The sequence below is a fragment of the Myotis daubentonii genome, chromosome 15, assembly GCF_963259705.1.
Source record: "Myotis daubentonii chromosome 15, mMyoDau2.1, whole genome shotgun sequence".
NCBI lineage: Eukaryota > Metazoa > Chordata > Mammalia > Chiroptera > Vespertilionidae > Myotis > Myotis daubentonii.
Genome location: NC_081854.1, coordinates 35,204,632 through 35,231,936, shown reverse-complemented (window position 1 = coordinate 35,231,936; position 27,305 = coordinate 35,204,632). Strand labels below are relative to the sequence as shown.

The 27,305-nt window shown below is 43.6% G+C and overlaps 2 protein-coding genes and 1 pseudogene across 2 annotated transcripts in view; all 3 read left to right on the top strand.

Moving 5' to 3' along the window:
- The first annotated feature begins 14,502 nt into the window (after window positions 1–14,502).
- LOC132216383 (TCF3 fusion partner-like) lies at window positions 14,503–15,538 on the top strand. Its single transcript, XM_059665538.1, has one exon. It carries the CDS (start codon window positions 14,750–14,752, stop codon window positions 15,446–15,448), a length of 699 nt encoding a protein of 232 aa, XP_059521521.1. The 5' UTR covers window positions 14,503–14,749; the 3' UTR covers window positions 15,449–15,538.
- A 1,534-nt stretch (window positions 15,539–17,072) lies between these two features.
- Window positions 17,073–18,903, top strand: LOC132217203 (p53 apoptosis effector related to PMP-22-like; annotated as a pseudogene).
- Window positions 18,904–25,347: 6,444 nt separating this feature from the next.
- HSD17B2 (hydroxysteroid 17-beta dehydrogenase 2) overlaps window positions 25,348–27,305 on the top strand; it is a 60,394-nt gene continuing 58,436 nt past the window's right edge. The window contains exon 1 of the mRNA XM_059667277.1: window positions 25,348–25,690. Within this exon, the coding sequence (XP_059523260.1) occupies window positions 25,426–25,690 (265 nt within the window). The 5' untranslated portion in view covers window positions 25,348–25,425. The remainder of the gene's footprint in view (window positions 25,691–27,305) is intronic.

Genomic DNA, 27,305 nt, shown 5'->3' with positions numbered 1-27,305 from the left:
CAAAGAATCTGCTGAGACAGTAAAGCTTACCTCTGCCCCTTTTGTTCTTTACTGTTTTCTGTGGTTGAAGAGTGTGGATACCAAGTATGTCAGTCAGGTCTCCTTGGGTTACTAATCATAGAAATACATCCAATATAGATAAGTTACAGGTAGGAATGATGGCTCCTGTAACTGCAAGCCCAGAAGGTGGCTCTAGCTTCAGGGCCTCAAACATCATCAGAGCTCTCTCTTCATCTCTCATCTCCTCATGCTACCGTTTGGCTAGTAATCTTCCTGTGGCAAGATAGGATCATTGGCAGTCAAAGTCAACAACTCCCTAATACGTGGGATCCTTGAGAAAAACTGAGTTTTTTTTCTGTTACTTCCAGCAGAAGTTCCAGGGAAGACTCTGATTGGACAGTCAGGAGTCATGTGACCATCTCTTAACCAAACACTGTAGCTGGAAGATGATATATTCTGATTGACTGAGACTGGATTATTATTTACCTGACATGGCATATTAGTTTCCTATGGCTGCTGTAACAAATTGCCACAAACATGGTTGCTTAAAAATCTCACGCTTTTTCTCTTACAGTTCTAGGAGCTACAGATCTGAAATCAATTTTATTGGGGTAAAATCAAGGTGTAGATGAGTCTGGTTCCTTATGGAGGCTCTAGAAGAGAATTTGTTTCCTTGTCTTTTGCAGTTAATGATCTATATTCTTTGAATTTCTTATCTAATAGCCTGTTCCTCCATCTTCAAAATCAGTAACATAGCAGCTTTGTCTCTCTTTTTTACATTGTTGTCACATGGCCTGTTCTGTGTTCTATAATTTAATCTTTCTTTGCCTCCCTCTTGTAAGGAAACTTGTAGTTACATTTAGGGCCCACCCACATAATACAGGATGTTTTTCTTATCTCAAGATCCTTAACTTAATCACACCTACAAAGTCCTTTTAGATGTGGAAGTTAACATTAATAGGTTCCAGGGATTAGAACAAGGACATATTTGGGGGTCAATATTCAGCCTACCAAAGATGGGATCCAGTCCCACAAAACCATTGGCTAAAGAAAAATTATTAGAGAACATATCAGGTGTCTTGTGCATTTCCTCAAAAGAAAGGATTCTTGGTACATAACCAAAGAGCATACCAACCAACCAACCACCAAGCAACCAACAAAACCAATGTATGCTTTGTGGAACACTGCTAGTTGTTATTAAAAATACATCTTTCCCTTCTTCCTTAATAACAGTGTTTTATTAGCACATGACCAACCAGAATAAAGACTAAATTTAACCCCTGAAGTTAGATGTGCCCATGTGGCTAAGTTTTTTCCATTTCAGTGTGAATGGAAATGGTATGTCCAGTTTCTGCATCACATGCTTAAAAGAAATTGTTTGCCCTCTTTTCTCCCTTCCCATAGACTGTAACTCAGTTTGGTCAGTAACTCAGCTCCAACCAGTGGGTGAGGATGGTGCACTAAGGGATGTTGGAGCTATAAGATAGAAGGAACCTGGATCCTTGAATGTCCTTATGGAATAGAGCTGTCTCACCAATCTAGATTAGCTTCACTATAACTTATTTATGTCACTATACATTTTAATTAAAATTTTCTTAAGAGAATTATATTTACATGTAACATTTTGCAAAACTATAGTATAATATCACAATCAAGATATTGACAGTATAGAATCCACAAATCATATTCAGATTTCCTCAATTTTACATGTACTCATTTGTGTTTATGTGTGTTTTGTGTATTTAGTTCTTTACAATTTTATCAAGCCACTATGATTTGAGGGTTTGCTTTTTTTCCCCAGCAGCTTAGCCTTTATACTAATACAAGACAGTTGAAAAACATTTGCCAAGAAAGAATGATGTATTCAAAGGTAGGGGACACTGAAATGTATCTAAAATAGATTTCACTGGGCGAAAGTCAAGGGGTTGGCAGGTCTGTTATCTTTGAGATTCTAGAGAATAATTTGTTTTCTTGTCTTGTGTATATCCGCATATTCTGTTGATTGAGCCATATTCTTTGCATTCCTTATCTGGTCTGCAAATAATATCTTATTAAGCAATAGTCAGCATGTATTAGGCACTGGCTGTGTACCAAGCATCATGTCAAGTTTGGGGCAATGCAATGTGAGGTAAGACAGTTCCAGGAATGACAGCCCTGGTGGTTATGTTTATCATGCAACAGGAGTTTGTTCTATTGCCTGCTCCCTATTGCTGTGCAGCAATCTGGATATAAAAGACACTCATCTCCACAGTGACTGGATCCTCCAGCAGACATCTGCTCCAGAGCTGCTTCTTTTGAACCCCCTTCAGAAAATGAAGAACAAACCCCATGAACTTCCTCCTTGTGTGGGGGCCTCCTCTTAAGTGAGAAAAGGCTTTGCAAGGAATTCTGTTGATTGAATTGTAAGAGAAAACCACTACATTCTATTTTTAGTTTCCTCAGAAGTAGACTTTGAGGCAAGGAGTCAAGTGGAAATAGTTTATTTGGGAAGTGACCTCAGGAAATACCAGTAGGGGAGTGAGGGTGTGAGGCAGGGAAGGAAAAGGAATCCAGCTCTTACTAGGATAACTGTTACTCCTTCTGGGAAAACTCTGAAACCCAGTGTAAACAACTTTCTCAGAGTCATCTCATTTGGGGTGGGAAGTGGGGGAGGGGGCAAGGCAGCTCACTATTTACTCACTAACACCCTTCGATTATTTGTTGAGGATATGTTGTGGGCCGGGTATGTGGGTGTATTTATTCCCTATCACTTCCAGTCTTCCCATAACAGACAATGCAAAAACAATACAGATGCTGGCATTTGGAAGCTGGGCAGGCAGGCACCAATGTGGCAGGAGGAAGGGGATGGCAGGGAGGCACCAGTAGCATCTGATACATACAAAGTCCTATAAAGCTTTGCCTTTAAGGATCCATCATATTGAGGTTACTATCCAGTGTCTCTCTTATCCCAGTCATTTCCTTGGGCACAACTCCTGAAATTTCTAGTGAGGAAGTGGCTTGGGCTTGTGGCATGAGTCCTATGGAATGCATAGAAGTTTTCCAGAGACAAGAGAAGAAACAGACCTTTTGATGGAAGAAATCATGGGCAAAAGCATAGAGTCAGAATTGAGTGCCATGTGTCTGAGGGGTGAAGAGGGGCTGGCTATATCTGTGCTGGGAGAAAAAAGGAGATATCATTCTGTGTACCGCTCAGATTCATTAACCTGCAGGAGAAGACCTTGTCTATGAGTTGGGACTGTGCAATACACCGCAGCAAGATGGATGAAGTGTACAGGAAGGAGAAGGCATGATCTGGATGGATCCCCATTTTCCCACCCTTTTCCTGACATACCCTTTTTCTCAGAATAACTCACTTGACGGCTTCTGGAAACTTCTTTAGAGCTCTGCTGTGGTAATGGGGAACTGCAGCATCTGAAGGTACTGTCCTCATACACTTTGAGGAGCTTCCTTCTGCCCCTGAAGATAATTTCTCCAGGAAGCCACACTTTTAGGGGTGGTGGTTTTAAAATAGGATGTGCTGTGATTATCTAGGAGGTGTCTTAATTATGTCTTACCTATGGTATAGTAATTAACTTGAATTAATGAATGGCTTACCTTTCTAATCTTTAAACTTAGAGGAAGAATGGCAAGGAGACTAGAAGCATGGATTTTGGAGTAAGAGCAATAAAGACTTGAACCCCGGTTCTGCACAAAAGATTTCTAAAATGATGAAATAAGATGATGCCTTTGTCCCTCACAGACACTCCCTGGGCAGTGTTAGCTGCATCTGTTAGAGGTCAAGATTAAGATTCCATGTGCACACCTGCCGGTATGGCTCAGGGGCTGAGTGTTGACCTATGAACCAGGAGGTCATGGTCTGATTCCAGGTTGGAAGGCACATGCCCAGGGTTGCGAGCTTGATCTCCAGTGAGGGGTGTGCAGGAGGCAACTTATTGATGTTTCCATCTCTCTATCCTCCCTTCCTTTCTGAAATCAATAAAAGAAATATTTTTTAAAAGATTACATATGCAAAACTTGTACAGGAATGTTCACAGCAGCATTCTTCATAATAGCTCTAAAGAAGAAACAACCCAAATGTCCATCAATGAATGAATGGATAAATAAAATGTGATATATCCATACAAGTTGGTATTAATCAGCCATAACAATCAATGAGGTACTAATACATGTAACAACAATGGATGGGCCTGGAAAACAATAAGCTCATATTTTTATCAGGCGGTTTCACAAGCCAGTTACTGGAAGCAACATATTACATGATTTCATTTCTATAAAATGTCCTGAATTGGCAAATCCATAGACATGGAAAGCAGATTGGTGGTTACCAGTGGCCTGGGGATTTGAGGTGAAATGGGGTGACAGCTAATGGGGTGATGAAATGTAGTGATGATTGCACAACTCTGTGAATACTAAAGACTATTGATTTGTATAGTTTAAATGGGTAAATTGATATGTTAATTATATCTCAATAAAATTGTTATTAAAAATGTCATTTTGCCCTGGCTGGTGTGCTCAGTGGTTAGAGTGGTGGCCTACACATCCAAGGATCATGGGTTTGATTCCCAGTTAAGGGCATGTACTTGGGTTACAGGTTCTATTCCTGGCCCCGATCAGAGCACATGCAGAGGCAACCAATCGATGTGTCACTCTCAAATCGATGTCTCTCTCTCTCTCTCTCTCTCTCTCTTCTTATCCCCCTTTCCCTCCATCCTTTCCACTCTCTCTCAAAAGAGAAAAAAAAAGAAAAAGAAAAATATATTCTCAGGTGAGGGTTAACAAGAACAACATGTCATTGTAATTTCAATGTATTTTGAGTGGGAAGGGGATAGGATGGCCTAAGGAAGTGTGTCATAGTTGGTAAAATCAATATGGGTAAAAGTTTAGGAGTCACTATCTTAAAAAAAAAAGCATAATTCTCTTGCTCCACCATCTCAATCTGACAGCTGTGCCCCTGGGACTCTCCTTCCTCTTTCTCAGGGAAAGAAGAAAAGGGTACACACCAGGAGAGAAAGCGAGCTTTGAATAATAAATGGTTTTCAATTCGCTGCATTGAAAATAGTCGAGAGTCGACTTGTATTTATTTTGTTTCTCCTCTAACTGCAAGGGTAATTTTATGCCGGGATTATTCTAGTCATTCTAATTATGCATGCATCAATATTTATTGGTGTTTACCTAACCCACAGCGCACCCAAGTGTTTCCCCCCCTCAGAGACTATTGGCAGTGCAGTATAAAATGCATAGGTGGCTCACCGTACAGAGATGAAGCTGCTTTAATTTCTCCATCTTTATTTGTAAGGAATATTCAGGTGGTGTTTCTTGAAAAGCAACACGTATGCCATTCAGATGCATCCAAGAAACCAAAGGTAGTGCTGTGAATGCTATGAGTTCATGATATGTATTGAATGCAATTCCTGCACAGATGTTTCATTAGGGATTCAGTTATGTAAGACAAATTAAAACGTAGCATTTGTTTAGATTTTCCTTTTTGCAAAGAACCTCTTCTCTTTAGCTGTGTGTTTGAATTTCTCTGTCACTGACAGGACCCTGTAGAATCCCTTCTCTTTTACCGAGCACTTACCTCTTCTCTACCGTCTCCCCCTCTTCCTCTTTTCCCTTTTACTTCATCCCTCCTCTCCATTTCCTTTCGTTGCCTCCCCTTTTCCCCGCTTCCTTTTTAATTTTCTTTCCAGCTCCTAATTGGGCAAAACCCAAAATTCCACCTTCAGCCTTCTTTCCTTCCACTGTCTATATCCTTCATCTAAAAGAACTCTTCAGTTCTCTTGGTGTCAACTCTGAACCCTGAGTTGATGATTCCCAAATATATATGAATCCGCCACTGGGATTTATTTATGGGGATGGTCCATTTATCGTAACCTAATTCGCAGAAGTGGATTCCTTATCTCCAGGAATACCTGGTTTTGGCCTCCCTTCTTTTCCTTTACTCCCATATTAGTTTAATTTTGCCTGGCAAAGCCTCTTGGACTCATTCACTCTTTTTCTATTCCTTGGCTTTCACTCTGTTTTTCTGATAGCCTTCTAACTAGAGTAACACCCCAGAGGGTCAGCAAGTTAATCTTGGCATTCTGTAAGGTTTGATCATCTCTTAGACAATCCAATCTGAGACCACTTCTTTGTTCAACTCTCCAGGCTCCAAAAAAGCTTCATCCCTGCACCACTCCCTTAAGTCCTGTGGAATGAGATGAAACTGAGAGAGAGCCTTAGGTAAGAGGACATGAACTGGGGCGATGCAGGGGAGGGTTTGGGGGTCCAAACACACAATGTGGGCCACAGAGCCTTGGGAATGTGGAAGAAGAGAGAGAAGAAATACCAGTAGGAAGATTTCCTTTCTATCAGGGGGGTGGCCCTGTGGAATGGCTGTTATTCTTTCACTTAGAGGCATCTTGCTTAACTACATGTACTCAGAGTTTAGTCAATCAAATTGTTAATTTCAATACAAATACAGTATTGTGAATGCAGTATTTTTTGCTAAGATTCTTTAATATTCTCATGTATCTTGAAAAAAAAAATCCTCACCTGAAGATATTATTTCCCCTTAATTTTTAGAGAGAGTAGAAGGGAGGAGGGTGAGAGAGAGAGAAACATTGACATGAGTAAGACACATAGATTGGTTGCCTCCCACACATGCCCTGACTGGGACCAGGGATAGAATCTGCAACTGAGGTATTTCCCTTGACTAGGAATCGAACCTGAGACCCTTTAATGCACAGGCCGACACTCTAATCACTGAGCCAAACCGGCGGGGCTATCATGCATCTTAAATATATTTTCAAACAACTTCATAACTAAAGGTTTATACCTCATGCAACTTATGGAAAATATTTATCATATACTTGACCAAGCTAATCCACATTGTCAAATCAATCAGCCAGATCAAAGGATTTGAATTTTCTTTTTTAGTTCTATGCTTCAAATTGTATTTAATGATTAGCTGTTAGAAAAAAATATGACTTCATATTTCAGTTCACATAAATATAATAGCACCTTTATGACAACTAGTTCATTTTTGGTAGGTAGATTGATTGATTGTGGAATTTCTTGTTGTTGCCTTGAGTTTTTTTACTTAGATCGTTTTTATTGGAAAATGTAGAGCATGTTAAAGGGGAAAGAAAGGGGGTGGGGTGCATTGAGCAGAAGACATTTGAGTAGGGAATTAAAGGAGGCCAGGGAATTGGTCAAGCAGACAAGAGGATTCCAGGCAGAAGGAAAAGCTAGAGCAGGTGTGTGCCCCATGTGACTGAAGAGCAGGTAGAAGTGAATGAGGTGATAGAAGTCTGAGACGTGGTCTAAGAGCTACAGGGGCCAGATCATCTAGACTTGGAGCCATTTAAAGATTTTTGGCTTTTATTCTGGGCGATATGAGGAGCCTTTGCCAGGTTTTTAGCAAATGGGTGATGTGATAACACGTTTATAAAAGGATTTCTCTGGTGCTAGGTTGAGAATGGACAGTAGGGAGACAAGGATGAAATCAGAAGGACCTATTAGGGGACTTTTACTGCCATCTAGGTAGGAGGTGATGGTAGCTTGGACCAGGTTAGTAGCAGTGGGGTAGTCAAGTAGTGAATATATTCTGAATGTAGAGTCCGCAAGATTTCTTGATGGACTGGATGTGGATTGAGTCAAATAGCAGAGACAAGGGGAGTTCAGTGCCTGTAGGCTGTGCTCTCAGAAGGATGAAGTTGCCCTCGCTGAGATGGGGAAAGCTGTGGGTAAAGTAAGTTAGGAACATGTAAGTTGGGGAATAGGAGTGGAGTGAGCTGTGAGCTGATAGCTCTGCAGGATAGGTGGAAGAAAGGTTACAGCTCATGGGACAATAGGAAGAAGAGGAGCGGTGTGAGAGAGAGTGAGAGCCCTGGTCAGTTGCTGGGAGCATCGTCTCATGCACTGAAGGGTCACAGGTGTGATTCCTGGTCAGGGCTCATGCCCAAGTTGCAGGTCCCTAGTCAGGGTTATGTGTGGGAAGCAACAAATCAATGTTTCTCTCAGACATCAATGTTTCTCTCCCCCTCTCTCTCTTTCTCCTTTCCCTTCCTTTCTCTCTAAAGCAGTGGTTCTCAACCTTGGCTGCACATTAGAATCACCTGGGAATCTTTTTAAAAGCCGGATTTCTGGGCCTCATCCTCCAGAAATTGTTTCTTTGTTACTGATGTTGTGGCTCCACCCCATAACAACGAAACAGAATTTCTGGAGGATGAGGCCCAGAAATCAGTATTTTAAAAAGATTCCCAGGTGATTCTAATGTGCAGCCAAGGTTGAGAACCACTGCTCTAAAGTCAATAAAAGCATATCCTCAGGTGAGGATTAAAAAAAAAAAAAGCTCAAAGAAGCATCAGTAAGGTTGACAAACTCCAGAGTGGCAGCAGTGGGAGGAAATAAAGGGCCCTGTTAGTAAGTCAAGGTGTTTGTTTGTTTGTTTGTTTACTGTTATATGCACTTCATTGATTGCGTTAGTTTCCTGGGGCTGCCATAACAAAATTACCACAAACTTGGTTGTTTAAACAACAGAAATTTATTTTCTCACAGTTGTGGAGGCCAGAAGTCTGACGTTAGGGTGTGTCAAGGCCATGTTCCTTCTGAAGTTTCTAGGAGAGGACTTCTGCTTGCCTCTTCCAGCTTCTGGTGGCTCCAGGTGTTCATCATTGGTTGTGTCATCATAACTCCAATTTCTGCTTCCATTTTCACATGACCTTTCCCTTATGCTTCCCTCTATCTTCTTTCTTATCTCTTATAAGGATACCTATCCTTGGGTTTAGGGTCCATGCTAATCCAGGATGACCTCATTTAGAGATTCTTAACTTAATTACATCTGCAAAGACTCCCTTTTATTCCCCCAAAATGTCACCTTTATAGGTTCATGGAGTCAGGACATGGACATATCTTTTGGGGGTCACTATTTACCTTACTATGCTTCTTCCATTCCTCCATCTCTTTACCCCTGCCCCAAACCATGAAAGGTAGGAGGAACTTTGATAAAGTTGATTTTGATGCTATTAAGTTTGCTTTGCAAACAGAAAAGAGAGGTTGAGTTTCACACTGAGTTCAAAATGGGAGACAGAAGTGGTGACTGACAAGAGGCAGAAGAAACTGTGTCCCGAGGATCTTGAAGAAATCTTTGCAAAGCTTTGATGTCCTCAGGCCATGGGTTTGGAAATTTGAGTTAATCTTATCTGAATCCCAAAGTTTTAGAAAGTTCCAGCTGATATCTGAGTTATAATGACATAAAATATGATCATACTACAAAATCTATTTTTCAACCTGCTCTCCTTGCTTAGAAAATATTGCAAACACGTTTTCAAGTCATTAAATATTCTTCAACAACATGATTTTTAATGTTCATATGGCAGTCCATCAAATGAAAGTACTGTAATTTATATAACAAATCCTTTATGCTAAGCCATTTGGAATGTTTCTATGTTTTACATATGATAAATAACACTGAAATGAACAACTTTCTCTATAAATCACTGTGCACATCTTTGATTATTTTCAAATGGGCTCATTTTAAATAATGATGAACAATTTTGTGACAGCAATTTCTGCTCATTGTTGTCTTTATGAACTAGAATTTTCCTTCAGGAAAAAAAAAATAGAAAGGAAGTTCCTGGAACATCTGGCTTATAGTGCAGTTTACTTTTGGTATTCAGCTGTACACCCAAATTTTGAAATGTCTTCTAATAGACTAACCCTAGATTTAATCTCCCTTCTAGAAATACAGATGCAAGTGTGTCTCCTTCTGTGAACCTTCGGCCTGGGAGTCATGGCTATCAGAGAGAAGCCATGTCAAATCGTGCATGGGTTGCCTTCAGTTCCTACTTCTCAATTTGTAGTCCCCAGAAGAAGGGATAGAAGCTGAAAGAATTACATTGCAGGATTTTTCATTGAGACCAAAATAATTCTTGTGATAATGACTGTCATTGAAAACTCTGATATGCCACCATTTAAATAGGTTATCTTTATAATCAATACAAGGTATCCATTATTACCCCACTATTGGTGAGAATGTCACTGGCAAGAGAGTGGACTGGAAGTAGGTCTGCCTCAGGCCATCTGGTAGTGTGTGTGTGTTACTGATTTTGTGCAAGAAATATTTCACGACACAGGTCCAGGTGATTGAGAGTATGTTTGTTAAAGTTGGGGATAGTAAAGGATAGTTTTGTTAAAGGAAGGGCCTCAGATAGAAGCAGCAACGGGAGAGAGCTAGGCTGTGCTCTGCTTTGGCTCTCTTGAAATGTTATAGGAAAGAAGTGAGCCATGGTGGGGCTGGCTCACCAAAAAGTCAGAAAAAAGGAGCCTTGGAGACAGGTGCAAGGGATTAGCCTGATGACCTGCCACTGTCCATTGCTCCCCTGGTTGCAAGTCTCTTAGGGACCCTTAGACTTTAGGAGAGAAAAGTAGAGATGCAAGCCTAAGAGGGAAGAAAGGCCTGGGTGCTCCAGAGAGAGCCTGTGCTGGGTCTTTGCCTGGAGGGTTATCTGTTTCCTAAAGGCAGGAATTTTAGGGGAGGACTTAGGGGAGAGTCTCAATAGAACTTCATCAGCTTTATGCTGATGCACCAAGATGAGATTCATTCTGCTGACTTAATAGTCCTTGGGTGTGGTTGGCACAAATGGCACTAGTGGGATTTTTGTGATTTATCTCCCTGAGTAGTGATTGAAGCTATTTATCCCCTGATGAAGGAGGGGGGATAAGTGTAAATCGCTTATTTTTAAGTATCCTTGGTTAGGGAAGATGGTTCTCAACCTTCCTAATGCAGTTCCTCATGTTGTGGTGACCCCCAATTTCATTGTTACAAATTGAACATAATTAAAGCATAGTGATTAATCACAAAAACAATATGTAATTATATATGTGTTTTCCGATGGTCTTAGGCGACCCCTGTGAAAGGGTCGATCGACCCCCAAAGGGGTTGCGACCCACAGGTTGAGAACCGCTGTACTAAAGGGTTGTAAACTGTTTTGCCATTGTTTTGTTACATAAAACCAGAGAAGAACCAAGCAACACTTAGAGAGATGGAGTTACATTTATTATTATTATTATTATTATTATTACTCGTGGGCCCAGAGGAAAATGTCTCTCAAATTCTGGGCTCCGTCACATAGGAAGTTTCCTGTATTTATACCTTTTTACCCTCTTTGTCTCCCATATATGGGGTTTTCTGGTTTCCTTTGCAAGTTCTTAAAGGGCCCTATGTGCTGGGGCTTTGAGACCTCAACCAAAGGCTTGGCCTGACGCCAGCACTGATAACTTCTGTCTGGAGAAGGTTTAATGGCCTCTCTGAAATGGGAGTAGTCTTGTTTTTCTTATTATTTAAGCCAGCAAGCATTTACAGAAGCCAAAATGCAGGTTTAAAATTTCAAACAGCAGTTTTTATATAAGATGGATGCTTCAGTCTCCAATTCTCACAGGAACACAAGGATTGGACAGTCGAACATTAGAAAAAACTCATGTGGTCCGATGAATCACATTACCAGTTGCATCATGCAGATGGCAGAGTGAGAATTGGGCAGAAACAGCATGAAAGCATGCATCCCACATGCATGAGTACAACCCTTCAAGCTGGTGGGGGCAATGTTATGGTTTGGGGCATGTTTTCCTGGCATGATTTGGGCCCTTTAATTCGTGTGGAACAACGTCTGAATAGCACAACATTCCTAAGTATCGTTGCTGATCAACTTCATCCTATCATGTTGATGGCGTATCCCAATGGAGATGGCTTCTTCCAACAAGACAATGCGCCATGCCACGATGCTCGGATTGTGCAGGAGTGGTTTCAAGAACATGAGGGAGACTTTACCTTGCTTAGGTGGCCCCCACAATCACCAGATCTCAATCCAATTGAGCATTTGTGGGACAAAGTTAAAAGAGCCATTAGGCAGCTGGTTCCACAACCATCAGATCTCACAGAACTGGACAGTGCTATTCATCAGGTACAGCGTCAGATTCCTCGCATCACCTTTCAACATCTCATGGAGTCAATGCCAAGAAGAATCGCCGCAGTATTGAAGGCAAAACAAAAGGTGGCCCAATGAAGTACTAATGGGGTGGTCATAATAATCTGGCCACTCAGTGCAAATATATATATTTGCACTGAGTATGTGTGTGTGTGTATGTATATATATATCTCCCACACTCAAAGGCTGTTAAATTATGTTGTTTACCCATATCTTCAGAAAAAAATCACTTCTACTGTCGTGGTAAACAACCTGCTTCCCTATTTATAATGGTCTGGCCCTCAAGCAACTTCAGTATGAAATTATAGCTAATTTGCCTACAAACGTCAGGTGTTCATAATAATTTGGCCACTCAGTGTATAAGAAAGGTTAAAACGGAATCATTTGGGTGTCTGGAATGAATTAATTCAACTTAAATTATTTCTAATGGGAAAAAATGACTCAGTTTTTGAACAAATCACTTCTCAAACAGCCTTCCAGAAGAATTAAGTTTGAGAATCGAGGTTCCACTGTAGTACCATTTGTGCCAACCACACCCAAGGACTATGAAGTCAGGGGAATAAATCTCATTTTGATGCATCAGCATAAAGCTGATGAATATGCTATTGAGATCCACCCCTAAGCCCTCGCCTAAACTCTAGCCATTAAAAGCCTCAAGACAAGGATCCAGTGCTCACTCTCCCTTCCAGGAGCACATCCACACCTTTTCCTCCTCCTTCTTCTGCCCCCATAAGCAAGCATCTCCTAAACTCTAAGGGACCTCACAAGACTTGCAACCAAGGGAGCAATGGGCAACAGCAGCTCGTCCCAGGCTAACCCCCTGAACCTGTCTCTAAGGCACCCTTTTCTCTGACTCTCCAGTGAGCTGACAGCAGCCCCACCTTGGCTCACTTCTTTCCTATAATGTTTCTGGAGAGCCAAAGCAGAACCCCCTAACCCCATCTCTCTCTCTCTTGTTGCTTCTTCTGTCCTAAGCCCTTCCTTGTCTCACTGTTTCCAACTTTAATAAACATACTCTCACAATCACCTGGACTTGTGTTGTGAAATCTTTCCTGCACCAAGTCAAGCACCCACTCTCTACTGGCTGGCCCTAGGCAGACCTGTACCTGGCTGGGTCCCCTCTCTGGTAACATTATGAGAGAGAAGAAAAGCCCCAGAAAACCAAAGACTTGTGAGTATTCAGGTCATTTATTTATGTCTACATAAAGCCATCAGGGTTGTAGATGAACATTTAAATGTTTTTTACAAATATATTTTTATTCATTTCAGAGAGAGGTAGGGAGAGGGAGAGAGAGTTAGAAACATCTCTGATGAGAGAGAATCATTGGTTGGCTGCCTCCTGCATGCCCCCTGTTGGGGATCTAGCCTGCAACCCAGGCAAGTGCCCTTGACTGGAGTCGAACCTGGGACCCTTCAGTCCACAGGCCAGTCCACTGAGCCAAACCAGCTAGAACAATATTTAAATTTTTTTTATTGAAATTATAAACCTCCTTAGAGAATTACCTTATATCTGGATTTAAACATACTTATTGAATTTAAAGAAAGATGTGTGTGTGGATTTAACCTTTTCATTCTTGTTGTGGTTATTGTCCCTTGCTGTGGTCAGTGCTGAGAAGAGAAAGGGATAGAAACAAATGTATAATACTAGAGACACAGTGCACGAAATTCGTGCAGAGGGGGTGGGGGTCCCTCAGCCTGGCCTGTACCCTTTCACAGTCCAGGAGCCCTTGGGGGATGTCTGACTGATGACTTAGGCCACCACCGCTCTGCTTGCCAGCCATGAGCCCAGTTTCTGACTGAGCGTCGCTCCCACAGCACTAACCAACAGGGGGCAGGTCCCACATTGAGTGTCTGCCCCCTGGTGGTCAGTGCGCATCATAGTGACCAGTCATTCCACCATTGGGCTGAAACCAGCTTTCCAACATCCCCCGATGGGTCCCAGATTGCGAGAGGGTGCAGGCCAGGCCAAGGAACCCCACCAGTACATGATCGGGGCCGGGGAAGGATATGGGAGGTTGGCCAGGCAGGGAGGGATCACAGGAGGGCTCCAGGGCTTGTCCAGCCCGTCTCGCTCAGTCCCAATCGGCTGGACCCCAGGAGCAAGCTAACCTACCAGTTGGAGCATCTGCCTCCTGGTGGTCAGTGGACATCATACCAAGCAGTTGGGCAGCCTTAGCATATCATTAGCATATTATGCTTTGATTGAACGGCCAACTGGACGACTGGACACTTAGCATATTGGGCTTTTATTATCCTATCTAATAAAAGACAAAAGGGTAATTGACTGTACCTTCACTACACTTCCCATTGGCTAATCATGGTGATATGCAAATTAACAGCCAAGAAAGATGGCGGTTAATTTGCATATGTAGTCCCAGGAGCAGTGAGTGAAGGCGGGTGTGGTGAGCTAAGAGCAAAGAGGGAAGACAGCCGCGCCGGCCTCTGCCACACCCCCGGGGCCCGCGGAGAGGACCTGGCTCCCAAGCGGAGAGTCTCCGTGGTCAGACAGCTCGGTGTCGGGTCAGGACGGAATAAAGACGGAAGCAACTCAGACGCCTGGCAGTGGTGTTAGACCAGCGAGTAGGGCCTTTCAGCAGGGACTCGGGGTGGGGGTGGGGCGAGGGAGGCGAGCCGGAAATAGAGAACTACAACTCCCAGGAGGCTTAGTGGCCAGGGCCCAGGTGCCTGGCTGTGGAATCAGATGGGGCGTGTTGTTTTGCGAGCCACTTTAACCTAGAGGTTTGCAAGGTTGGAAGTTCTGCACCGGGAGCCGGGGAGAAATGGAGCTGGAGCAGAGAGAGGGGACCATGGCAGCCGTGGGCTTTGAGGAGTTCTCAGCACCTCCTGGCTCAGAGCTGGTGCTGCCTCCGCTGTTTGATGGTCACATCCTGAAAAACGAGCTTGAGACCGAAGTGGAGTTCATGTCTGGGGGTCTGGGCAGCTCCAGCCTCCAGGAGCGAGACAAAGAGGAGGAGGCAGCCCGAGGCCAGCGGTGGCACCAACGGGAACTCAATCGCAGGAAGTACCAGGCGCTGGGTCGGCGCTGCAGGGAGATTGAGCAGGTGAACGAGCAGGTCCTGAACAGGCTCCATCAGGTACAGAGGATAACACGGAGACTCCAGCAGGAGTGGAAGTTCCTCATGAGGGTGCTGGACTCCTATGGCGACGACTACCAGGCCAGCCAGTTCACCATCTTACTGGAGGACGAGGGCAGCCAGGGCACAGACAGCCCCACCCCAGGCAATGCCGAGAATGAGCCTCCGAAGAAAGAGGGGCTGTCCCCGCCCAGGAGGACGCCAGCGCCTGCAGAAGCCAGCAGCCCGTCCCCTGGCAAGGGGCCCAGCGGGCAGAAGAGGCAGCGAGCGCCACGGGAAGGACGCCGGGCGGGAGTCCCACTGACTCCGGAGCTGGCCCCCGTGCAGATAAAGGTGGAGGAAGACTTTGGCTTCGAAGCAGACGAAGCCCTGGACTCAAGTTAGGTTTCTCGGGGGCCAGACAAGCTGCTGCCCTACTCCACCCTAGCCAGCCCCCCCTTTGACTGAGCCCCCAATAAACGGACCCCATGTTCTCCTCGGAAAAAAAAAAAAAAAAAAAAGCTAAGCCCCTCGCCCGCCACGCTGGCTCCTCCCGGCGAAGAGTGAAGGCCTGGGTTCCGGGCACCAGAGGAAAACTGGTGCCAGCAGCCAGACTGCGAGAGGGCACAGGCCGGGCTGAGGGACCCATCTGAGTGCACAAATATTTGTGCACCGGGCCTCTAGTATAGGATAATATTGTACTGAAAATACCATGCTCCCTCTGGACCCTACCTCTCTAGGGGAGATATAAGTAATTGGATCTCATTTTAAGAAGGCCAGGCTGCTGTGATGTAAAAATGTCCAAATCTGTAGAGAATTTTTTTGAGTTTATCTGAGCCCAAATTGATGGCAGTTGCTGTTAAGCAAGATCTCAAATGCTCTCAAGAATAAGTTTGCAGTTTCTTTTATCCATTTGGAAACAAGGAGGGAACGTAAGAAAGATTACATGAAGTTGGAAGACAGTGAGGTGGAGATTGGGTTACAGGATAGTTAACAAGATTATGTGCCCTCTTAGTTCAAAGATGTGTTAATCTAGATGCACAAAATCAATGGACAGGGCTCCTTTCTCCAAAACAGTATATGCCTCAGGAGTGACTATCCACCAAGACCTGCCCAGTTAGGGATCTGTGATCACATCACTCTGTGAGGTTACCTTATATAGAACCTCTTTTTCAGCCACATGAAGGATTTTTTTAAACGCTTTGTGCAATAAATGAGATCTGATCTATTTGGAATCTGACTCCACCTGATAATGATGGAGTTTAGACATATTTTCCTTCCAACATTTCAATGACAGTAAAACAACTTGATCCAACCCTAACTTCTGGTTATTTTCTCCTGGTTCCCTCCCTGCCAACCCCCCTTCTATGAAATAGAGAATGACATATGTCATATTTACACAATTACTATTTAACATTTAAAATATTAGTTATCACCTCAAATCTTGAAAAACATAATAAAACTTGTGTTACCAGAAAAACCACCCTGATATCCCTGAGATTATCTGTTATGACCTGTACCGCCCTGTTCGTATCTTAAAGTTTAGGTCACCGTGACATCAAGACATGGTCATTCTCTACTTGGTGGATTATGCCATCACCATGCTACACTCATCACAACAACATATTCTTTAGTTACTGCAACAACATGATTTTTAAAATGTTTGAACTCTTAAAAATGTGACTGTTTCAGGCACTTGGCACCAGAGGGACCACATTTTACTGTACATATGGGGCAACTCAGAGAGTCTAGGACAGCCATGGGCAAACTACGGCCCGCGGGCCGGATCTGGCCCGTTTGAAATGAATAAAATTAAAAAAAAAAAAGACCGTACCCTTTTACGTAATGATGTTTACTTTGAATTTATATTAGTTCACACAAACACTCCATCCATGCTTTTGTTCCGGCCCTCCGGTCCAGTTTAAGAACCCATTGTGGGGGGCCGGGCGCCGCCTCGTCCCTTTTGTCCCTCGGCCGGCTCCCGGGCCACTCTCCGCAGCTCCCGAGCCCCGCGCGCCCCTCTCCTTCGCGCCCCGCCGTGGAGATGCTGCGCTGCGGCCTGCCTGCGAGCGCTGCAGGTGGATCCTGCCCCTGCTCCTGCTCAGCGCCATCGCCTTTGACAACATCGCGCTGGCTGGCCGCGGCTGGCTGCAGTCCAGCGACCACATCCAGACGTCCTCGCTGTGGTGGCGATGCTTCCACGAGGGCGGCGGCAGCGGGCCCGAGGCGGATGGCTGCCAGAGCCTCATGGAATACGCATGGGGAAGGGCAGCCGCTGCCACGCTCTTCTGTGGCTTCATCATCCTGGTCATCTGCTTCATCCTCTCCTTCTTTGCCCTCTGCGGACCCCAAATGCTCGTCTTCCTGAGAGTGATCGGAGGCCTCCTGGCCCTGGCGGCTGTGTTCCAGATCATCTCCCTGGTAATTTACCCCGTGAAGTACACCCAGACCTTCACCCTTCATCTCAACCCCGCTGTCAATTACATCTATAACTGGGCCTACGGCTTCGGGTGGGCGGCCACGATTATCCTGATAGGCTGTTCCTTCTTCTTCTGCTGCCTCCCCAACTACGAAGACGACCTCCTGGGCAATGCCAAGCCCCGGTACTTCTACTCCTCCGCCTAAGGTGGGGACGGATTCCTGCTGCCAGGATGGATTCCAGAAAAAGAAACTGTTTTTCCCAGAATACTTTGAACCTATTTGGCAGGGAGGGGAGCAGGGCACTGTTCATATCATTAGACTAGTCAAAGTGCTAAAACAATTTTCAAGAAACTATTTCTTAAATGGTGTTAATAGCTTCATATTCGTCTTTTATATATATTTTATAGAGTGAAACAAAACTTACTTCTTTTAACGAATTACCTGTAATATGCCAATATTTTCTTAATATCTGTCCATATAATTTATACCGCATTTGTAAAAGAATATGAATATGAAATTTACCATTTTATAAGGTAAAAATAAGAAGACTTAAAAGATTTAAGTAATCTGATCAAGTGTCTGTCTGTCCCGGATTAAACTAGATCTATTAAGGGAAAAGAAGAGGGAAATATTGGTAAAAAATTGTCAGGGACCAAATATTCTAAAAGAAATGTAAAAAAATAAATATTTTTCCAGCCTTCAGCTAGTTAAGGAAGGCAAAAGAGTTTCCTAAATGCATATCATTTGTGAAAATTTCTAATTCACATCCTGAGTAATGGATCTTTTGCTAAGCTTCACATTAACTTGATATGTCATTTACGAAAGTATTCTTTCATGACCAAAACCTGTTGCAGTAGTAAGGTCTTCTATGCAAGGAAATGCTAAGATGAAATTTTCTCTTTAAAAATGGTTTGTAGGGGTGGGGTGTGGGAAAATGATATGTTAATCTGTACTGTTTTGTGTCTATAAGTTAAAGATCAGATTAGATTGCGTTGAAAGATGGGCTGGGTCTAAGTCATTGTGACTGACAGGCATGATCAGGTTGTGCAACAAAGCATTAGGAAGGCCATTCCTAGCACAAAAGAAACATTAAAACAACCTTGGGAGAAGAAATGACTTGAATTTCTCATGTCAGTTGAGCAGGCTCTACTCATATAGACACAGCTTCTGATAGATTGTAACTGTAAGTAAAAACTTAAATATAGTAAAAAACCTGGTCTTCTTTGATAAGCTGATTTAAAATATCTGGTATAAAGCATGCAACAGGAGAATTCAGGGATATGAGATCTCTGAATGGGAAATATATGATATATCACATGGGTTATTATTTTTTTTACCATTTGTATTTACATAACAAAAACCAATTCATTTGATATATCGAATTATTATTTTGTAAATTGCAGGATAAGCAATTACAGTTTTTATTATGAATTTTTTCCCAATAAACCAGATATTCTTTTAAAAAAAAAAAAGAACCCATTGTGGCCCTTGAGTCAAAAAGTTTGCCCACCCCTGGTCTAGGACCATTAGTCTGCAGAAGGTAAAACGTAACAATAATCTTTAGATATCTGAAAGAAATAAGGACTAGATGTGGTCTGAGTGACTCCAAACGGGACAGGAAGAACAAATGCCACAAGCAAGCTTTTTCTAGAGCAGAGCTTTCTAGTTTGCCAAGCTATCATGACCTGGAAAATCATATGAACTGGCAGTAGACAAGATGACCACTTGGTGGGGATGTTACAGAGAGAAACTCCACTTCAGATAGGAAGTTACTTCTTCAAATTCCCTTCCACCAGCCACTGATTCTAAGAGAAATCTACATTCTAGGATTCTCAGCATTTATTTTTTTATTTTTGCCCAGGTTGGGAAATTCTCTCTTTTGGGTAAAATATCTTGTCTTCAGAAGTTGCCTTCAAAAAGGAAGGAAGCCTCACATTGGCATCATGAGCAAGAATGAGTTTATCGCCCTAGCCTGATTGGCTCAGTGGATAGAGCATTAGCCTGTGGACTGAAGAGTCCCGGGTTTGATTCTGGACTTGCCTCAGTTGCAGGCTCCTCCTCAGCCTGGGCCCTGGTCGGGGGCGCATGCAGGAGGCAACCAATTGATGTGTTTCTCTCAAATCGATATTTCCCTCTTTCCCTCTCTCTTCCACTTTCCAATTGGCTCCTCCTTGGAAAGCTAAGAAAAGGCTTGCCAGAAATGGGACACTGGCCAGCAAAGATGACTTCAAGGATAGCTCTAGGACAGGGGTGGGCAACCCCTGGCACACGTGCCAAACATGACACACCAGTAACTTTTGCTGGCACGCGAAACCCTCTCTTATAATCTTCCATTTACAATTTTTTTCTTAATATCGACGTTTTTATTTTTCAGATAAATTCAGTGTAGGTGCATCTTAGATAAAGAAATAATTTTACATAACAAGTTATCTTAAAGACCATAGACATGGTTGACTTTGAAATGCAGTTGATTGAAATTCAGAGTAGCTCAATTTGGAAGCAGAAATTTATCGACCTTAGAGTTGACTTGGAAAACATTGAAAAAAAGTGATTAGAGACAGGAGTACCAGAGAGAAGTGTCGAAAACGAACTATTGAGGACTTGGAATGCCATTCCAGAAAAGTTTTTCTGTTTAAAAAACTTTGCAACAGCATTACTCTCCATGTTTTCATCCACGTACGCTTGTGAATCTTTGTTCTCAGTGATGAATTTTGTTAATCTCGTAATAGGAGTAGCCTGACGGATGAAAGTAGTAGCTCGTGCATATCTCTGAAGGTCACGAAATATAAACCTGATGTAAAATCTCTGTCATCAGTGATGCAGCAGCAAAAGTCCCACTGATAATATCAAACGGAGTCATAAAGTTTTCTGTCGGACTATCAGTGTACATGTATACATTAAAAAATAAATGTATTTTTCATTATCATATACTGTGTTTTTGTTGCTCGAATGAATTTTATTATTTCCTCAAGGTTCTTCACATACGTACACCTTAAGAGATATCAAGTAGGCGTAACATGTTCTCAAAAAATTAGGGTTGGCACGCAGAAGAATTTTGAGTCAGAGATTTTGCTGGTTTTGGCACGCACTCACAAAAAGGTTGCCCATCCCTGCTCTAGGACAAAATGATGGGGACAAAGAAGAGACACGACTCAGCTCAGTCATGTGGAGGAAGTCTTCATTCAGAGGCAGAGCAGCTCTTAAGTGGACTAGGGCCCTGAAATCCTCTATCAAAGGAACACAGAGATATGCGGCTCAGAAGGGGCTAATTCTTACGTTGAAATTCTGCAACTCCATTTGTGTTCTCAATTGGTAAAAAGCCTTTCTTTCTACCGCCATCCATTCCCACTAGTCACTGCTCCGGAGGAAGCCCCTCCTTCAGCTCCCCAAGGTCAGGAACTGGATATTCACTCAACAAATATTAAGTCCATGCAATGTGCCAGGCACTAGGCTAGCCATTTTGTGCAGATTGAATAAACGACAACAAAACAGATATAGTTCTTGCCCAAGTCGTTTGTGGTCTAGTAGTGGAGATTAAAAAAAAAGTCCTAAAACTGAACAAAGTACAGAATTACAAATTGAGCTAAGTGCAGTGAAAGGAATGAATAAATAGGGTGTGGTGACAGAAGATATTCAGGTAGGGTGGTGAGTAGATATCTGAAGGATGACAGGGGGGAGAAGTGTGTGATGAATTGAATGAAGAAATAAATGAATGAGGAGGAAGCTGGCAAGAACCCTCCATCTGCCCAGGAGCCCTCCTAAAGCAGTGACTGCTCCTAACAGTGAGCAAAGTGGCCATCATCCCGTCATTGCCAGGAACCATGCAAGAATTATGTTGTTCACTTTTAAAAACAACCCTAGGGAGCTGGGCTTCCTTTATGAAGAGAAAGAAACTGAGTCCCAGGAAAGGCAGGTAACTTGCCCAGTGCTTCACTGCTAGTAATTGGCAGGGCCAGGATTCAAATTCAGTTCTGTGAGGTTTTAAAGCCCATATTAATAATACTGTGCATCTCCTTCCCCATCAGAGGGCCAGGATCATCCTTACCTGGACTTCCCTGTCACAGTAGTGCTTGCCCTCTCCTTGGGAGTCCCAGAACTGAGCAGCTGGGAAGCCACGTGGGCTGCCACCAGGAGACGATTCACTTCATCTCCAGTGGCATGCACCCATTAGGGAACCCACCTGGGCATTTGGCCCAGATCTAGTGTTGGAGCCACTGACAAAGTGCTGAGTCTCGCCCCCACCTCCCACCCCCTCCACCCCCACCCCCATAAGGAACAGGAACTATCCTATATCTTCCCCTGGAAAACCATCTGACTGGAGAGCTAGCTTGTCTGAATCCTCCTGGCTGGTGGGGCCAAGAAGCCTGAGAGAGGGTGTGCCCTGGACTCACAGGAGTAAACAGGGTGTGTGGAGGGGGGGGGGGGCAATATGAGGGTTACCCAAAGGGAATTCCAGATCCTTTCCCCTAAGCTTCCTGACCTGGAACTGGCAACATCTCCCCACCTCAGGCATCCAAGTGGCGGGGCGGACAAACAAGAGGTGTCATGGCCCACATGAGACCCCCAAAATGACTTTGTCAGCATACCTTGCAGTCCCAGTATATAGTATGGGTCACACCCGGTCTCCCTCAGGTCTTGGGATAGCTCTGAGCCCAGGTGGGCTCCCTTTACAGCTGAGCTGGCCAAGGACAGTGACACACCAAAAGCTCATCTGAGACCAGAGCCAGCTTCCCCAACTCCCTGTCCAAAGCCCTCCCTACCTTCTCACATCATAGGCAGCTGGGTACCTTTTCTCTATAGCCCTGCTTTTTGGGACATTGATTCTTTGAAGCTTGTAATTCTCAAGAAACATAAGACTCCCTGACCACCCTGACTACCTAAAAGAATTTAGAAGACCTACTCCAAGAAGGGAGCTATTATCACAGATAACAATAGTTTAATGTGAACTAGAAATGGGAGGACCTATTTAGCCTATTTGATCAAAGTCCTCTCTGTGTCCCATTCTTAAAGATGGTCCATTAAACATTTATTTCCCAAACATTTGCTTTTCCATCTCCATGTGAATTGCCTTTCTCCCCTTTGAAGTCCCAAACCAATTACCCGCCCCGCCACAAACACACAGAGCTTTCCTTAGCTAAGATGGCATATAAACCTCAACTGCCTGATTTGTCCTGGGGTCTCATATTCCTAAAGAACCCCAAAGTGTGTATATGTAATACATTTGGTTATTTTCTTCTGTTAATCTGTCTCATGTTAATTTGGTTAACAGTCTAGCCAGAAGAACTTAGAAAGGTGGGAGCAAATTTTATTTTTCCTCCCCTACACTGTCCTGTTTAAAAAACACAAATTATCAGCATTTATGAAAGTCCTTCTGGTGTTCCAGGTAGGCTATGCTAAGTGCTTTATCTTGATATTTTTATTACTTTACAGCTGAGGGGCAGGGGTATAAGGAGATGATGTTACCCACCCAAAATGACCTAGAAAGTAAGTGGCAGTGATGCAGGTGTCCTGGGGGTCCAGGCATCTGAGTGTCCGTGACCCACTGTGGGTTCTTGGCTTCACATTGGAAATAATTCAAATTTGAGCCAACATAGAGGTTAAAGTGAAAGTGAGCTTATTAGTGAAACAGTGAGACAGAGAATGGGCTACTCCACAGACCCCCTTTAGTGGAATTTGCTTCCTTTTTGAGGTTCATTTAATGGGGGGGGATTCAATGGGGGGAGGAATATTTAGGGTCTTCCAGGGAAAGGAGATTTCTCCTCTGAGAAATCTCAGAGGAGTTTCATCGACCAATTAAAAAAAATTTTAAATTGATTTTTAGAGAGAGAGGAAAGGAGAGGGAGAAAGAAAAACATCTGACAATCCATTGGTTGCCTCCTGCATGCCCCCAACTGGGGATTGAGCTCACAACCCGGGCATGTGCCCTGACCCAGAATCAAACCAGCAACTTTTTGGTGCACAGGAGGACGCCCAGCCAACTTAGCCACACGCTCAAGGGTCATTTTGTGCTCTCCTATGGGCTTTCCGTTTCTGATCATGGCAGCTCCGGGTGCATTGTTTAGCATGCTAATGCATTATAATAAGCACACAATAAGGCTAGGGGTTACCATTAGGTGAAATTAGTTGCCATATTGAATTGAGCTGGTCTCTGCAAGGTTTTAAGCCATAAATTCAGAGTGTGTATGTGTGTGTGTAGGGGGTGGGTTGGGCATGTGTCTTACTATCTTCTTGACAGCTCCTGTGGCTTTTTATTGATTGCGGTTATTCTGCCACATACGCTATTTCAGCAGAGCTAAAATTGGATTTGAATACATGTAATCTGACCTCAGAGTGAGAATTTTTCTTGTCTCTCCAGATATATCAATGCCAGGAACACACAAGGCACGCCATAAGCTCAGGTGTTCAGCGCCCTCTTGGGGCAGTCAGCACTGTTGCTGGTGGTGAGTAAGGTGTCCCAGCTGCTAGTGCTGGCTTTCCACCCAGTAAGTCATGAGCCCAGATCCACTATTTATCCTCTCCCAGCCATGGTTTCCTCTTTGTAAAATGGGGGTAATAATATCCGCCTGGAAGTGTTTCCTACGGTTCGAATGAGGCTAAGGTAAGGAAGCACTACTACATTACAGACTGACTGTCTTTTATTTTTTACCTAAGACGGCAGTACAGGAGAGCAGGGAAGAGCACACACTTCTGAAACGAGGCTGCTGGACTCCAATGTTGTGTGATCTTGGGCAAGTCTCTTCACCTCTCTGTGCCTCGGTGTTCTCACCTGTAAAGTCACTACAATAATAGAACCTACCATCATGAGGATATTACATTGAAAGACACTGAGCATATTGACTGAGTGCCAATGCCTGAAACAGAGCATTGCAGAGAATAGGGTCTCAACAGAATGAATGGATAAGCCATAGCCAGTTTGGCTCAGTAGATAGAGCATCAGCCTGTGGACTGACGGGTCCCAGGTTCAATTCCTGTCAAGGGCACATGCCCGGGTTGCAGGCTCAATCCCCAGTAGGAGGAATGCAGGAGGCAGCTGATCAATGATTCTGTCTCATCGTTCATGTTTCTATCTCTCTCTCCCTCTCCCTTCCTCCCTGAAATCAATAAAAAAATATTTTTTTAAAAAAAGAATGAATGGATAAGTAGTTAAATATGATCCCTGGCATAAATACGTACTGATAGCTATGTATGGGCCATTATCAGTTGTGTTATCATTGTTATTATCTCGCCCAGGCATATCTCCCCGCTGGCATGACCAAAGCATCTTCTTCTGCCATGAATCTCTTCTAGTTTTTATTCCCTCTCTGTCCACCCTTCAGCCTGACTCAGGTGGGAGATGGCAGGGACATGGACAAAATCAGTGATACCTTTCCCTTCCAGGGTCCATTTTCCAAACTTCACTGGTTGTCTGGATTCTCTCTCTCTCTCTCTCTCTCTCTCTCTCTCTCTCTCTCTCTCTCTCTCTCTCACACACACACACATACACACACACACACACACACACACACACACACACACGAGTCAGGAAAAGAGCTGGACAAACAGACACATCGCAGGCTCCTAAAGAAGCATATTTGTCTAGGAGCTGGAGGTTTTGTAATTCACCATTCAGACTGAATTTTGTCAATAATTATCCAACTAGCTCTCTCTCCAGAGATCATTAAAAAAACGACTGCGTGTTTGTTGTGGGTGTGAACGTGTAGATGTCATGCACGCAGTGGGTGTAGGGGGAGCAATCAAATAGCAAGTGCTCTGGCATTTTTATCCAACTGTATGCTGGTTTAAATTACTCACGAGGAAATATGTGTCTGTATGAGTATGATTAATCCAGGCTCATTCAAAATGTGTCAGGGCTTTCCCTCCCCCCTCCCTTCTTGGCTCTCCGTTCATATAACCCAGGCTGCCTCCAGCCAGCCTTTCTCCACTTGTCCTGAGCGCAAAAAGGTGCAGCGGAGTCTCTGAGAATGAGCACTTTCTGCTCTGAGACCGCGTGGCTCTGCCTGGCTGTCACGGCAGCCCTGGGGGGACTAGTTCTTTGCAAACTCAAGAGTCCAGGACAGGTGGGGGGAAAGGGGGTCTGCCTGGCGGGCCTCTGGGGAGGGGCTTGCCTGTTAAGCCTGTCCCTCTTCTGGAGTTTGATCCTGTTCTCCCTGTCATGCTTCCTCCTGTATATTCATTTCTCTGGCCAAGAATTGTTACCTGTGGACCAAAAGGCTGTGCTAATCACAGGTAAGTGGGTGACACTGCGATTCTCACTCAGGGCAGAATCTGGTACTTGCTTTGCCTTAGAGAGACATTTTCAGATTCGGTTTAAAGACAAAATGCTTGGTGTGGAGTAAATAAAATACATCTCCAAGTGGTTTTCGCTACACTGTTTTTGGTTTGCTTTCTTCAGGAGTTATACTTCATAGAGGGTCGGGGAAGGTGAAGTGCATCTAAGCCATGATTTTGTTAATTTCCCAGGATAAATATTAATCAGCAAACCTATGGTATTTCATGTTTCATTGTATCCAGGAAAGTCCCCTAGGTTTCTTTAGGCTTAAACAGAATTTTGCTCTGAGATTCATGTTTGGCTGTGCTCTAGACTTTGGCTTTTATTCCTTAGCTTTGCTGTGTCGTTTTGTTCTTTGTTTATTTTCTTTTGAATACAGGGGTGGGCAAAAGTAAGTTTCCAGTTGCATTGTGACATTCCTTTGAGTTAATAATGATATTGTAATAATCATAATCTGCCTGCTTTTTTTTTCCATACAAACAACGGTAAACCTACTTTTGCCCACCCCTGTATAGAATGGACTTACCAAGGCTTGCAACTTTGCAGTTAGATGGGCTGCTGTCAAGAACCTTGTCTCATCTAAGCGTTTGTCTTCATACTTGTCATTAGACTGCTAACGTTTCTCAATTGGATTAAGCTGGCAGTGTGTCCAGAAGGCAGTTGCTTGTTAGCTGGGCTGCCAGCTTTTTTCTTCTTTTGTCTTTTCTTTTACGGCTGCAAGTGTGACTCCGAATTAAATCCCTGTGGTTTGTAAAACTGGTTTGTTTGGTTGTGAAGTTTGAGTTTGGATAGGGCTTTAAGTGAGATTACGCAGCATTATCCTAACCCAGAAAAAACCCTGCCAAGAATGAACATTAGCTACAGAATCATTTGCTGGGATGTCATCGCCCCACACCCTCCGGCTACACCAGCTGGGGGTGAAGGCAAACACAGGGATTTGGATGGAAGCAAATAGAGGAGCGGATCTCAATCTGTGGGTTGCGACCCCTTTGGCGGTCGAACGACCCTTTCACAGGGGTCGCCTAAGACCATCCTGCATATCAGATATTTACATTACGATTCATAACAGTAGCAAAATTACAGTTATGAAGTAGCAACGAAAATAATTTTATGGTTGGGTCACAACATGAGGAACTGTATTTAAAGGGCCAGAAGGTTGAGAACCACTGAAATAGAGGTTTTTCCCAATTCACAGAGAAATAGACTCTAAAGTGGCTTGTCCATATTGTCTTTTACTTTAATCCAATGAGGAAATTCTCCCTTAACATGAAACGCAAGTTGGCACTTGTTGGAGTTTTGAAGTGTGGCAGAAAACAAGTTTCTTCAAAAACAAAACAAAACAAAAACCCCAGACGATTCAAAGGTAGAAAACTCAGTGGATCAACGGGATGTTTACCTACACAAATGTCCGGTATCACCTGGAATCATGTATCTAGAAGGCTGACTGCGTTTTCTACATTTTCACTAGCAATCCCTGGATGAGCTGTCCTTCCATTCTGTGCACAGTAGCAAGTACCCAGGGTCTTCAGAATAATTCCAGGTTGAATTTGTTTGTTGTACTTTTCCACTTGT

What these genes read in the sequence shown, in the direction of transcription:
- LOC132216383 (XM_059665538.1), top strand. Translation starts at nt 14,750, where the DNA reads ATGGAGCTGGAGCAGAGAGAGGGGACCATGGCAGCCGTGGGCTTTGAG.